This window comes from Pipra filicauda, unplaced genomic scaffold (assembly GCF_003945595.2).
Source record: "Pipra filicauda isolate LSUMZ 115617 unplaced genomic scaffold, ASM394559v2 scaffold3_size10097308_pilon, whole genome shotgun sequence".
NCBI classification, from domain to species: Eukaryota; Metazoa; Chordata; class Aves; order Passeriformes; family Pipridae; genus Pipra; species Pipra filicauda.
In genome coordinates this window covers 4,780,708-4,791,383 of record NW_024104532.1, presented here as the reverse complement: position 1 = coordinate 4,791,383, position 10,676 = coordinate 4,780,708, and the positions used below count along the sequence as shown (strand labels likewise).

Here is a 10,676-nt window from a genome sequence, read left to right as displayed (position 1 = left end):
GGCATCAGAAGGACTTTTCTTGCATGAGGAATATTTAACCGAGGGATCTGAGGATGCTTCTGAGCTCCTGACAGATCAATGAACACAACCATTTCCTCTGAGGTCCATGATTGCTTCTCTAGTGTGGCTTGTGGTGAAAGTAACAAGTGGATCAAGACAGTGTTACAAACTCAATTTTTACATAGTCCAGGAGCTTTTAGAACAGGAGAATGTCTCTTAGTTCACTGGGACTGACCCTGTCTTGTCACTCTGTCCAGCACGAGCCTGATTTCAATGCACACTCAGCCAACCTCAGTGAAGTTCAGCAATTTATTTTTTCCTTCCAGATGCCTCACCTGCTCTGTGCCTTACTTTCACTGTTTTCCTTTGCTGCCCTACTGGAAGCTGTGCAGTGGAAACTTCAGGAAAATGGTAAGCAAGTCTTTACCTTCTGAGACCTTCAGCTACCTTCAGGATATGGCCATTTCTGAATTATAATTGTGGCCACATGCACAGAATTTGTTAATTATAGTATCTTAGGCCAAGGTTCTTCCTCTGTATTTGTTTGTCAATAATTAGCCAATTAATTGGAGTTATTGGAAGAAATATTTAGAAGTCCTAAAATGTCATACAATAGAATATTTGCTATATTTGCATTAGCAACTGTCCTATTTCCCATTCCTTCTCCTTGTGTTTCAAAAGTTTCAGTCATGCAGCCTGGAGGCAGAAACAGCCTCTTGTGACTGAGGTAACAGCCCAAAATCAAACAAGTGAAGAATTAATTGTGGAAAAAAATATTTCTAAGTAAAACTTAAAACCTAGAAATAGTTTATCAACTTTTCTGGCAAATAAGTCAAATGTAAATACATTTGTAAAAATACACGGTAATAAACAAACAACTATTTTGAATAATTTACCAGAAAATTTGGCTAAATTCAGATAATAAAATTTGTTGTTCTTATTCACTCAGTGTAGCTCCATAATCCAAGCTGCCTTCAAGGTAATTGTCCAAAAAGAAGGACCCAAGTCAACATGAAAAAAATATCCTCGATTGTGTTCCATTTCTAAAAAGGAATTAAATTACTTTTCCACATATATTTACATTAAAAAAAAAATATCCTGTGGGTTCTCTGGGCAATACCACGGTGCTGAAAACTGCAAATCTGTTTGTCAACATCGGGAGTAAACTTTGTGTTTGAAGTCTGTAAGACTCACCTTGCCTGTGTTTCACAAGTCCATAAGCAGTTTGGGAAACTTTCAAACTTCCTAGAGCTGAATGTTTTCTGCCAGTTAAGATTCTGTGTTTGACAGGTATTTCTTAGTGTTTCTCCTTTGTGGTAAAGCCTTAAAGCTCTTATTCTGATAGTGAAATGCTCTGGTGAGAAGGTCCTAGAACTCACTGGAACTTACATCTCACTGGAGTGTTGAGCTCCTGGACAGTAGAGCTGAGGGAAAAGGACTCAGTCCAACCTTCCCACTGGCACGTAGGAGTAGCTGCTAATTTCTTTCTTTGCCATGTGCAGTGTATGTCATAGAATCTGAGTGGAATGCTGAGACACCAGCTACGAGAGTGGAGCTCACCTGTAACTCACCCAATGAAGCAGTTTACTGGAAAAAGGACTCTGAATGGAAAGGAAAGGGAAAGACTCTGATTGCTGAAGTGAAGGAGTTCCCAGATGCTGGAAACTACACCTGTCTGGCGGAGAATACCCATGAAATCCTCAGCTATAATTTCTTCCTCATAAGCAAAATCGACTCCAACGGGCAAATGATAAGGTCGATTCTGAAAAGCTTTAAAGGTATGGAAGATGGGATGTTCCTTGCTTAGCTTTGGGCACTGAGGGCCAGAGGGAGCTTTCTGGAAATGTGTGAGAAATACCCACTTTAAAATGGGTTCTCTCGAAGGCTTTACTGACAGTGGAATGAAAATAATTCCTTCAGTGGCTCTGTGGTAACAAACACAGGGATTTGCCAACTGCACAGCTGCAGGATTTCTTTGTGGAAGGAACAGTGGATTTGTTCATGTAAATCTCTTCCTGACAGCTCTTTGCCACAGCCTGGGTGTGCTCTGGCTTCTGTCAATGCCACGTTGATGTGGTGCCACGTGAACCAGGCTTTGGCCACTACCTGTTATTTGGCTCTGTAACTACACGTGGCTGCCCACGGGACAGCCTCAGACTGTGTCTGCCTATGAACCCACCTGCCAAAATAGGTATAAGTCCATCGAACTGCTGTTTTGTCTCTGCTTTGACCATTTCAGCAAGAATAATAAATAAATCATGTTTTCTTTCTTTTTCCATCTAGAGCCAAAGCGGACGTTTTTAAAATGTGAGGCAAAGAACTACTCTGGAATTTTCATGTGTTCATGGATGACAGAAAATGAGAATCCAAATGTGAAGTTCACCATCAAAAGTCTAAAAGGGTTAGAGCTTGTACTTTCTTTAACAAACTCATAGTAAGGCCAGAGCAGCCCTTTGTGTTACTCTGTCTAGGAGATCCCGGATTTTAGGCTGTTTAGAACATGTAGAAAGGAAGAAATTTCTCTTGCAGAGCCAGAATATCTGCAAAATATTTTGAGGCATCACAGGGAATAAGTTAACTAATAACAGCATGGAAGTAGCTCAGAAATTAATAAAGACATGAAAATGGAATGACACCCAGTGGGCTGTTTCAGCCACAGAATAACTTAAGCAATAGCAGAACAGTTTGTGGAGGGGAGAGAGGAAGTTGAGCCAAAAGCAGAAACAACCACAGCTCCGAGTCCCGAGAGGGGACAGAATGAAGGGAGTGGGAGGCTGCACCCACGGCAGAGGCCACATGCCCACTGACAAGTCTCTGCTGAGGAACACAGCAGAAACCTGTGAGGGAAATGTGTGATGGGAACCTTGGGGGGATTTCCTGCCTCCCACCACTCCTGGGGGTTTCTCCAAAACATGGAGTACTTCAGCAAAAGTCACTTCAGTTCATTAAAGAAGAAACAACAAGAAACAAGTTTTATTTAGCTGAAAGCAAAAATAGAACCAGATTCAGGTAGTACTTTATAGATGAGTTTTGGTATTTATTTCCCAGTAGATACTTCTCCACCTTCCCTCCTTTCTTCAACAAGGATTTGGAGAGGGTGAAGGAACAAAGTAAGATACTAGAGCTTGCCATGGGATACTAGTAATAAAAACAGTGATACCCTGCTTTAGGGTTAAACACTGATTCCTTCTGCTAAGGCAGGGGCTGTGGTGTGGTTGTGATTTTACATTAATATGTCCTACAGCACTGAAAATGTAGGAACTCCCACTGAGCTTTTTCTGCAGCAGATGAAGGGCAGCCACGAAATGATACAAACAACATCAAAATATTACCTTACCTAACCTTACAACACTACATGTTGTTGTTGTTGTGGCAACACATTCTCAGAACCAACCAGCATCCCCACTCCTTTACTCTGTTCTGTGTCCAGCCCTCAGGGAGATGTGACCTGCAGCAGCCCTGTGGCTCACACCGATGGATCAGTGACCAAATACACGTCCCAGTGCCGCAAAGAAAACTACTGTCCCTTTGCTGAAGAGCACCAGCCCACTGACATGTTCCTGGAGGTCATCGATGAGGTGGAATATGAGAACTACACCAGCAGCTTCTTCATCAGAGATATCAGTGAGTAGACCAGGAAACATGATCAATTCTTAGCTTTATTCTTGCTGCCGACAGTGGAACTAAGGGTAGGTGATCATGCCAGCCTTGGGAATCCCTGCCCTAGTATACTGTAAATCTGCATCAAGCCCCCAGTTACAGGAACAGGGGAAAACATGACATAGTAGCAGCCTGGAAGAGGATGAGGAAGTGAAGAAGCAATATCTTCCTGGCTTGTGACCTCAACCCTCTCACACCCACATGTCCCAGAAGTTCTGTAGCCTCCTCTAATACGATGGGCATGTTTCAGAAGGGGTACGTGGAAGACGTCAGAGAACAACCAATAACCCAGCAGGCTTTTCTCTGAGAACTGGTTAAGGCTATGGATGCTTCCCTCCTGATCCATTCCTACAGATGGGCATCCAGGGCAGATTAATAGAAATGGATAGGAATAAGAGGATATAAATTGTGATCATGATGCCACAGGGCACGTGAAAATGAGGCAGCATCCTAAAGAAACAGGTGTTTCTTTAATAGGTGTTAAATGCCCTAATAGTCAGCAGAGGTTGAAGATATTCCTCCATAGCCCTCTGCAACCCTTCAGGCGAAAAAAAACCCAGGATCTTACCCAGAGATATTATGGGAGTGTGCTTTATTTTCTGTGAGAAGCACAAAAGGCAGTTCTTATACATAATATCTACTCCTCTCTTAATCTCCTGGAGTCTCCCAGTGCTCGTTCGGATAAAATTATCAACAGTAGGACACCAACATCCAATATTATGTTGCTAATGTGAATTAATTACCTCTATATTTTCTCTTGCAGTAAAACCTGACCCACCCCAATGTCAGTATGTGGCCACAAATGGAATGGTGACTTGGGAATATCCTAAAACATGGAGCACCCCAAAGTCCTACTTCCCTTTGACTTTTAAGGTCAAAGTTAAAAGCGCGAAGAAACGCAAAAACCAGGTAAAAACACAACATTTGAAACACAGTTTTATTGCTTGAACAGATAGTATAAATAATATAAGCTTTGTATGTAAGAATCATGAACTAAAATTAAAAAAAAGGGTGCTCAGACCCGAATGTGGCAAGTTCTGCCTTGGCAGAAAAACACCTTCCCAGTTCTATGAGCAGTAAGATCCCTGATGTTACTGAGGAGAGAAAATCCTGCCCAGTATTGCATAGCTGTGCTAGCATGAGAAAAGTATTTACCAACTCATTAGTAGGCTGTGTGGGTCCTAATGTGTGAAAATCCCAATTTCCAAATCAAGAAGTCTCAGATCTGTTACATGGATTTCCTCATGTGTTGTTTGTACCTGGGCAGCTCAGACTTTATAGGAGAACAAGAAATAAGGAATCACCGATTCATTTGGAAGCATTTCTGTTCAGTCTGTGGTCTTTGCCACTCTATTTCTTGTTAGTTAATTATTATCTAAACATTGTTCCTCTGCGTCAGTTTTAAATCACAAATGGTTTTGCTTCTTTTGCTGATGCTCATGGGCACACAGTGGTGATGGTGACTTGCCTGGGTTGGCAGAGAACTGGAAAGACTAGCTGACCACAGAGCAGGACCTGAACTGCAGTGCTGCTCTGCCTTGGTCCAGCAATCAGAAAAGCAAACAAATGTAGTGATCATCCCAGCTTGTCAGGGGATTAATCCAGAGACACATCCAAAGAGGATGTGTTTTCCTCTGTGGACAGAATCCACTCGCCCGTACCAGCAGATGGGGCCATTCCCCCATTGATTTTAGTAGTGTTGGCTCCTACAGTCCCTTCAGTGGAGAAACTGGAGAGTCTCCAGACGCTTCTTGTATCAGCCACAGGTCCTCAGTGGGAACTTCAACGACACTGAAAAGGAGTAACCTCTGTCTTTTATGGTTCTCACTATGAGAGAAGAAATAAAAAGAGAAAAACCCAGATAAACAAATAACCCCTTTGTCTTAATGAGTGTTTCAGTCTGGGGTTTGGATCACTTTAGAACACCAACTTCAGTGGAACATGAGCTGTTTAGTTGGTTTCTGCTGTGACTCAAGTTCTCACAAGCCTTTGCTGTCTGTGGGTGGTACTGGTGCCTGTGAAACACTAGATTGCCAGTGGGGGTTTAAGTGACATGAGCTTGTTGGAACATTTCTGGTGCTGTGTTCTCAACCTTTACAATCCACTGAAGGAGCTGTGCCCTGTTCACAGGTCGTCTATGTTACTGATGAACAGTCATTCCACCTTCCAAACACTGGGCCGAAGGATGAGATTTCCGTGCAGGCCAGGGATCGTTACTACCACTCATCCTGGAGTGAGTGGTCTTCACTCTGCAGGTAAGGCTTAAAGAACCTTCTACTAGAGAAGCAGGGATGAGTCCTTACCTAGAAGAGTATGGAGTCTATGATTTTTTTTTCTAATTCTTAAACGATCATTGACTTTACATGTCCTTGGAATCATTTTTGTTTCCTGAATATTCTTTTTCATTAAATATCTGTAAGAGAATAAATGTGTTGGGCTGCCTAAATGGTGATTCTCTTACAAAAATAATCGAGGAAACAATTAGAATCCATTTAAATCAGAGAGGAAACAATGGGTGTAGGTTCATGGACATGGGTTGGGTTACAGTGCCTCACATGCATCAGCTGAAGCTGAATCCCTGATCCCCATCAGACACAGAGCCTCCTGAGCCTTGCATGGTGTGGGCCTGTGGACTAAAAATCTGGGTCTGAGGAGAATTAACATAATTCTTACATAAATTTGCTTTCTCTTATGTTACAGATAACTAGTAAGAGATTCCAGGAGGATGGCACAATACTCCTAAAGAAAGCAAAGAATGAACCAGCACAAGAATATAAGCACAATTTGAAGAAAAATCTGCATTTGAGATTATTAAGAAGTCATAACATCTTTTTTTTGTAAGATATGAATATGTTCCTGATTTTGGCAGCTCTTAAATTCCCCAGATATGAGTAACACCTTTAGCATACATCATGTTATATTAACATGAATTTGATGCGTTGCTGTCAGCTATTATTGTAGGTTCACATTATTACATTTCATTTATTTATTTAATATTTATTTATTTATGCATTATTTATGCATTATTTATGCATTATTTATTTATTTATTTATTTATTTATTTATTTATTTATTTATTTATTTATTTATTTATTGACATGACTTGCTGGGGCAGTTGATAGCAGTTACTATTCGAACCATTTCATATGTTAAGTTATTTGTAAAGTAAATTCCAGAAAGAACTGTTTCAATATTTAATGGTTTGATTATGTGTCTATTTCATTATTTATTTTTATTTATTTTTGTTGGAATGTGTAAGCATAGAAAGCCTTGGCTGCATGAGTGCTGTGGTTAATTCCTATTACCACCACTCATGAACATGAAAGGAACTGGTAACCAGTGCCTGAATTTAACCCCTCCTAAACAACCTCCTTTTCCTCCACGTTTGTGGTCACTGGAGGCCCTTTATTCAGTGACCCCTGTGTATCCAGTGCATGTCCTGCAGTGGAATTTACTGACAATAAAATGAATTCCAACCTGCTGTGCCACAGGCACTGGGCACAGGAGTCAGAAATCTGCAGCTACAACCAAGGCAGCTGAAATTACACTTGTACTGTATCTGATACCTCAGAGGCCAATTGTTAACAGGTTTTATATACGGGTGTTAAGCATCTAATTAAAGTTAGAGTTTTCGAATACAGATTTTTATAGTTCATTTTGAAAGTATCTCCCTACTACTGTATCATGAGTTGGTGTCTTCACAGAACCTTAGGTAAAATACCTCAAGTCCTGGCTCTGAAGTGCTCACAGAGTAAGTCCCCAGGTCTGGAAAAAGACAGAAACGTGTTGAAGCCTCTGTATTTTTCATAGAATCATGGAATGGTGTGGTTTGGAAAGGACCTTAAAAGGCCATCCAGTTCCACCCCCTGCCATGGGCAGGGACACCTTCCACTAAACCAGGTTGCTCAGAGCCCTGTCCAACCTGGCCTTGAACACTTCCAGAGATGGGGCAACATTTGTCAAAACACCTGAGTCCTGACTTACAGGAAGGCAAAATAGTAAAATATCCGATGATTCAGACTTTAAGCCCTGATAAAGAATCAGTGAAATTAAAGAAAGACTTTCATTGCAACCATGCTTCCTTTTTTCCCAGTCTTAGCCATGGTGGTAATTTCAGATATTTATAGATTGAAATGTGTGAGATATCTGATATTTCAGAAAACTGCTGACAATCTAGCTACAAATGCTAGTAATATATTAAGTTTATGTGTCTTATTTCCACTATAAATGCAATTTATTGTGCTTTTTTAATGAGCTAATAATAAATACATCTGAAAACAAGAAAATTTGGTTTACTTGTGATTTTTTAAGAATGGTTTGTGTCACTGTTCACTTTTCTACCAGAATGTTATACACTACTCCTTCAAAAATGTCTGTAGGGCAAAGTCATTATTACTGATTAATACTAACAAATCCATGGCCTGTAAAAGTGTGCAGGACCACCCAGCAAAGTGGCAACAGTGAGTCAGCCAGATCCCCTAAACCCTCTTTCTGCAGGCAAAGAGAACACTGAGGTTCTCTGGCCTTTGTGGTCAGGAGGTTTGTAACTGAAACCACTTGAAATAGATCTTGAGGTCTTTGAGGTTTCTCTCTGATCCTGTCGGTGCAGTGCTCAGAATTCATAGGACCAACCTTCCTGTTCTTCAGACAACTGGGTTGAAACCTTGGCACCACTGAAACCCATCACTGCAACCTCTCATTAACTTGGGTCCAGCCCAGTTTCCGTTCTCTGGAATACTCAGGCTAAATTTATGAGTATCCTGATAAAGATTATATTGATCTATTGCCTTCAGAGGAATCTGCCTTTCTGTGCCACAATGCCATAAGGTGAGTCGAACCTTCCTACAGGAAGCTTTTCTGGCATGGATTATAGGGGAATCAGGAGCCAGTGAGGGAAGTCATTGGCTAAGATTCTTCAGGAAAATAACAAAGTGCAGCTTGAAACTACCTCTTTTTCTGCAGAAATCAGGTTAATTATAAGATGGCTGCTCTAAGACATAAAGTTGGCTTTAATCCTTGATTTTCGATTTCCTGGGCCTCATATGGACCCAAGTGCTTGTGAATATCTCCTCTAAAAATTGTCAGTCTCCCATCTCTGAGGGACTGTCTAGACTGTATAAAAAAGTGTTACTATCACAGCTCAAATATTCCCTGTGGTGGCTCCATATATTGGAGACAATTTTCTAACATCATCCATTTAGGAACATAATAGTTGATGTGTCAGTTAGTCCTTGGACTTCTCTTTCTTAATTCCTCTCCTTGTTGCACTGCAAATAATCTGGAGACTTCTGATAAATGTCACAATGCATAGACTCAGTCAGGCTGCACAATGTACAAAATTGCCCCCAGAACTTTAGATTGCTTCTGAAATAAAATTATAGAACTAAGTTTATTCCTGAGGCTCCTGAGGTATGAGAGTCATTAACTGTATAAATAGATAACAGTCTTATACTGGACCTACTCCTGACTCTGTGTCCCACCATTTTCTGGGAAGGGGCAGCTCCTCCAGCTTTCTATTCATACTCATCACTCAACCTGTGGCTTTAGGTTTTGCCTACCACACCTCCCTAAATCTGCACTGAACAGAGACTGACTAATTCCCTTCAGGGCTTTTTGTGGGTGCTCCTCATCTTAAGGAATGCTTGACAAATAGTTGGTGTCCTTAATGAGGCACTAATTGGTTACAGTAGGAACTTGCTATCCTCTAAGTGCTTCAGCTGGGCAAGCAGGCACTTGCTAGGAGCAAAAGGGGGGAAAAAAGGCTTATGTCTAATTAAGGGTTCTGTGGGAGAATACAGATTTCAGGTCCAAATGCTTCATATCCATCCCTTCTTCCATGCTGACCTTCATCCTATCCCTTTTCTTCGTAAGTTGTACATTCTCTTTTATAATAGTAATGGTATTTTTAATACAGGCAAACCCAATGTATATGCTCCAACCTTGTTCTGAGACATGAAAAAACTTTAAAAGAAACCTTGCTTCAAGCATGTCACTTTGACTGAGTTCAGTGTGACCAAACTTCAAAGGGCTGAACACCTGGGAATTGCATCTTAAGGCAATTTAAAATAAGTCCTATTCAATACACTCAGTGTAAGTGTTAAGCTGTTAATGCTTGTTTTGTTTTACCTGTGAAGAATCCATTCAGAACCATCAGTGGTATGGCACTAAGTAACTCGAAGGATCCACAAGTTCCTTGCAGGATAACAGGATCACAGCCTTGTATTGTATCTTAAAGATATCAGAAGATACAAAGAAAAATTTAAAGCTCAGCACCAGCCTTTGCAGAGAGGTGTTGGGTTTATTTTTTACTTTCTGAAATAACACCTGAAACCTTCAGCAGGGATCTGTCCTGCCTTGACACCCGCAGTGTTAAAGAAAGGCTCCTTTGATCTCTCTTAAGGTGTGGAAAATGAGAAACTCACCTTCCTTCAGGCAAATACTGTTTTGGCCCAGTTTGATGCCTTAACAAACACATCACTTGATTCTCAAACCTTCCATTGAGCAAGACTTCAAAAGTCTGATATGTTAATTGCACATGGGCGGACAACCCAAACCACCCACCCAGAGCAGGACTGAGGGAGCCCGCGAGCCGCGTCCCGAGTAAACACGCGCTGGAATCACCGACGCGGGTGACCATGGCAGGGTCTATCCTGGCTTGTACATTCTTCAAGGGTTTATGTGGTGTGCGTGAGAGTATTTTTATTAGCTATTCCACGTGCCATTTTTTCACCATTGTTGGTGTCCTCAATGGGAGGCACTCCATCAGATGAATGGGAACAGGTTACTGTTCTGGAATGCAGCCACAGAACACCCTCCCATGCAGAATAAAGCAGGCACTTAAGTAATGACGTGCTGCAGCAGCATATTTGGCATCCCATTCGTGCTCCACTCAGCACTCCAAATCTAAAAGCAATATATGAATAATTGTGAAGAACTGTCCTACTCTCGGAAAAATATGCACTAATATTTTACCAGATGTAACACCATGTAATTACTTTTTCTTCTTCTGAAGGTCA

At 41.2% G+C, this 10,676-nt stretch overlaps 1 protein-coding gene across 1 annotated transcript; it reads left to right on the top strand.

The window, feature by feature from the left end:
* Window positions 1-326: 326 nt before the first annotated feature.
* On the top strand, window positions 327-6,615 carry IL12B (interleukin 12B). Its single transcript, XM_027718711.2, has 7 exons — window positions 327-411; window positions 1,503-1,778; window positions 2,284-2,401; window positions 3,431-3,624; window positions 4,424-4,569; window positions 5,791-5,915; window positions 6,361-6,615. The coding sequence occupies exons 1-7, from the start codon at window positions 327-329 to the stop codon at window positions 6,362-6,364; spliced, it is 948 nt and encodes a 315-aa protein (XP_027574512.1). The 3' UTR covers window positions 6,365-6,615.
* Window positions 6,616-10,676: the final 4,061 nt, after the last annotated feature.

Excerpts from the sequence above, each read along its gene's own strand:
- IL12B (XM_027718711.2), top strand. The coding sequence starts at position 327 with ATGCCTCACCTGCTCTGTGCCTTACTTTCACTGTTTTCCTTTGCTGCC. Across the intron at positions 2,402-3,430 it reads ACCATCAAAAGTCTAAAAGG|CCCTCAGGGAGATGTGACCT; the intron begins GTTAGAGCTTGT and ends TTCTGTGTCCAG. Across the intron at positions 3,625-4,423 it reads CTTCTTCATCAGAGATATCA|TAAAACCTGACCCACCCCAA; the intron begins GTGAGTAGACCA and ends TTTCTCTTGCAG.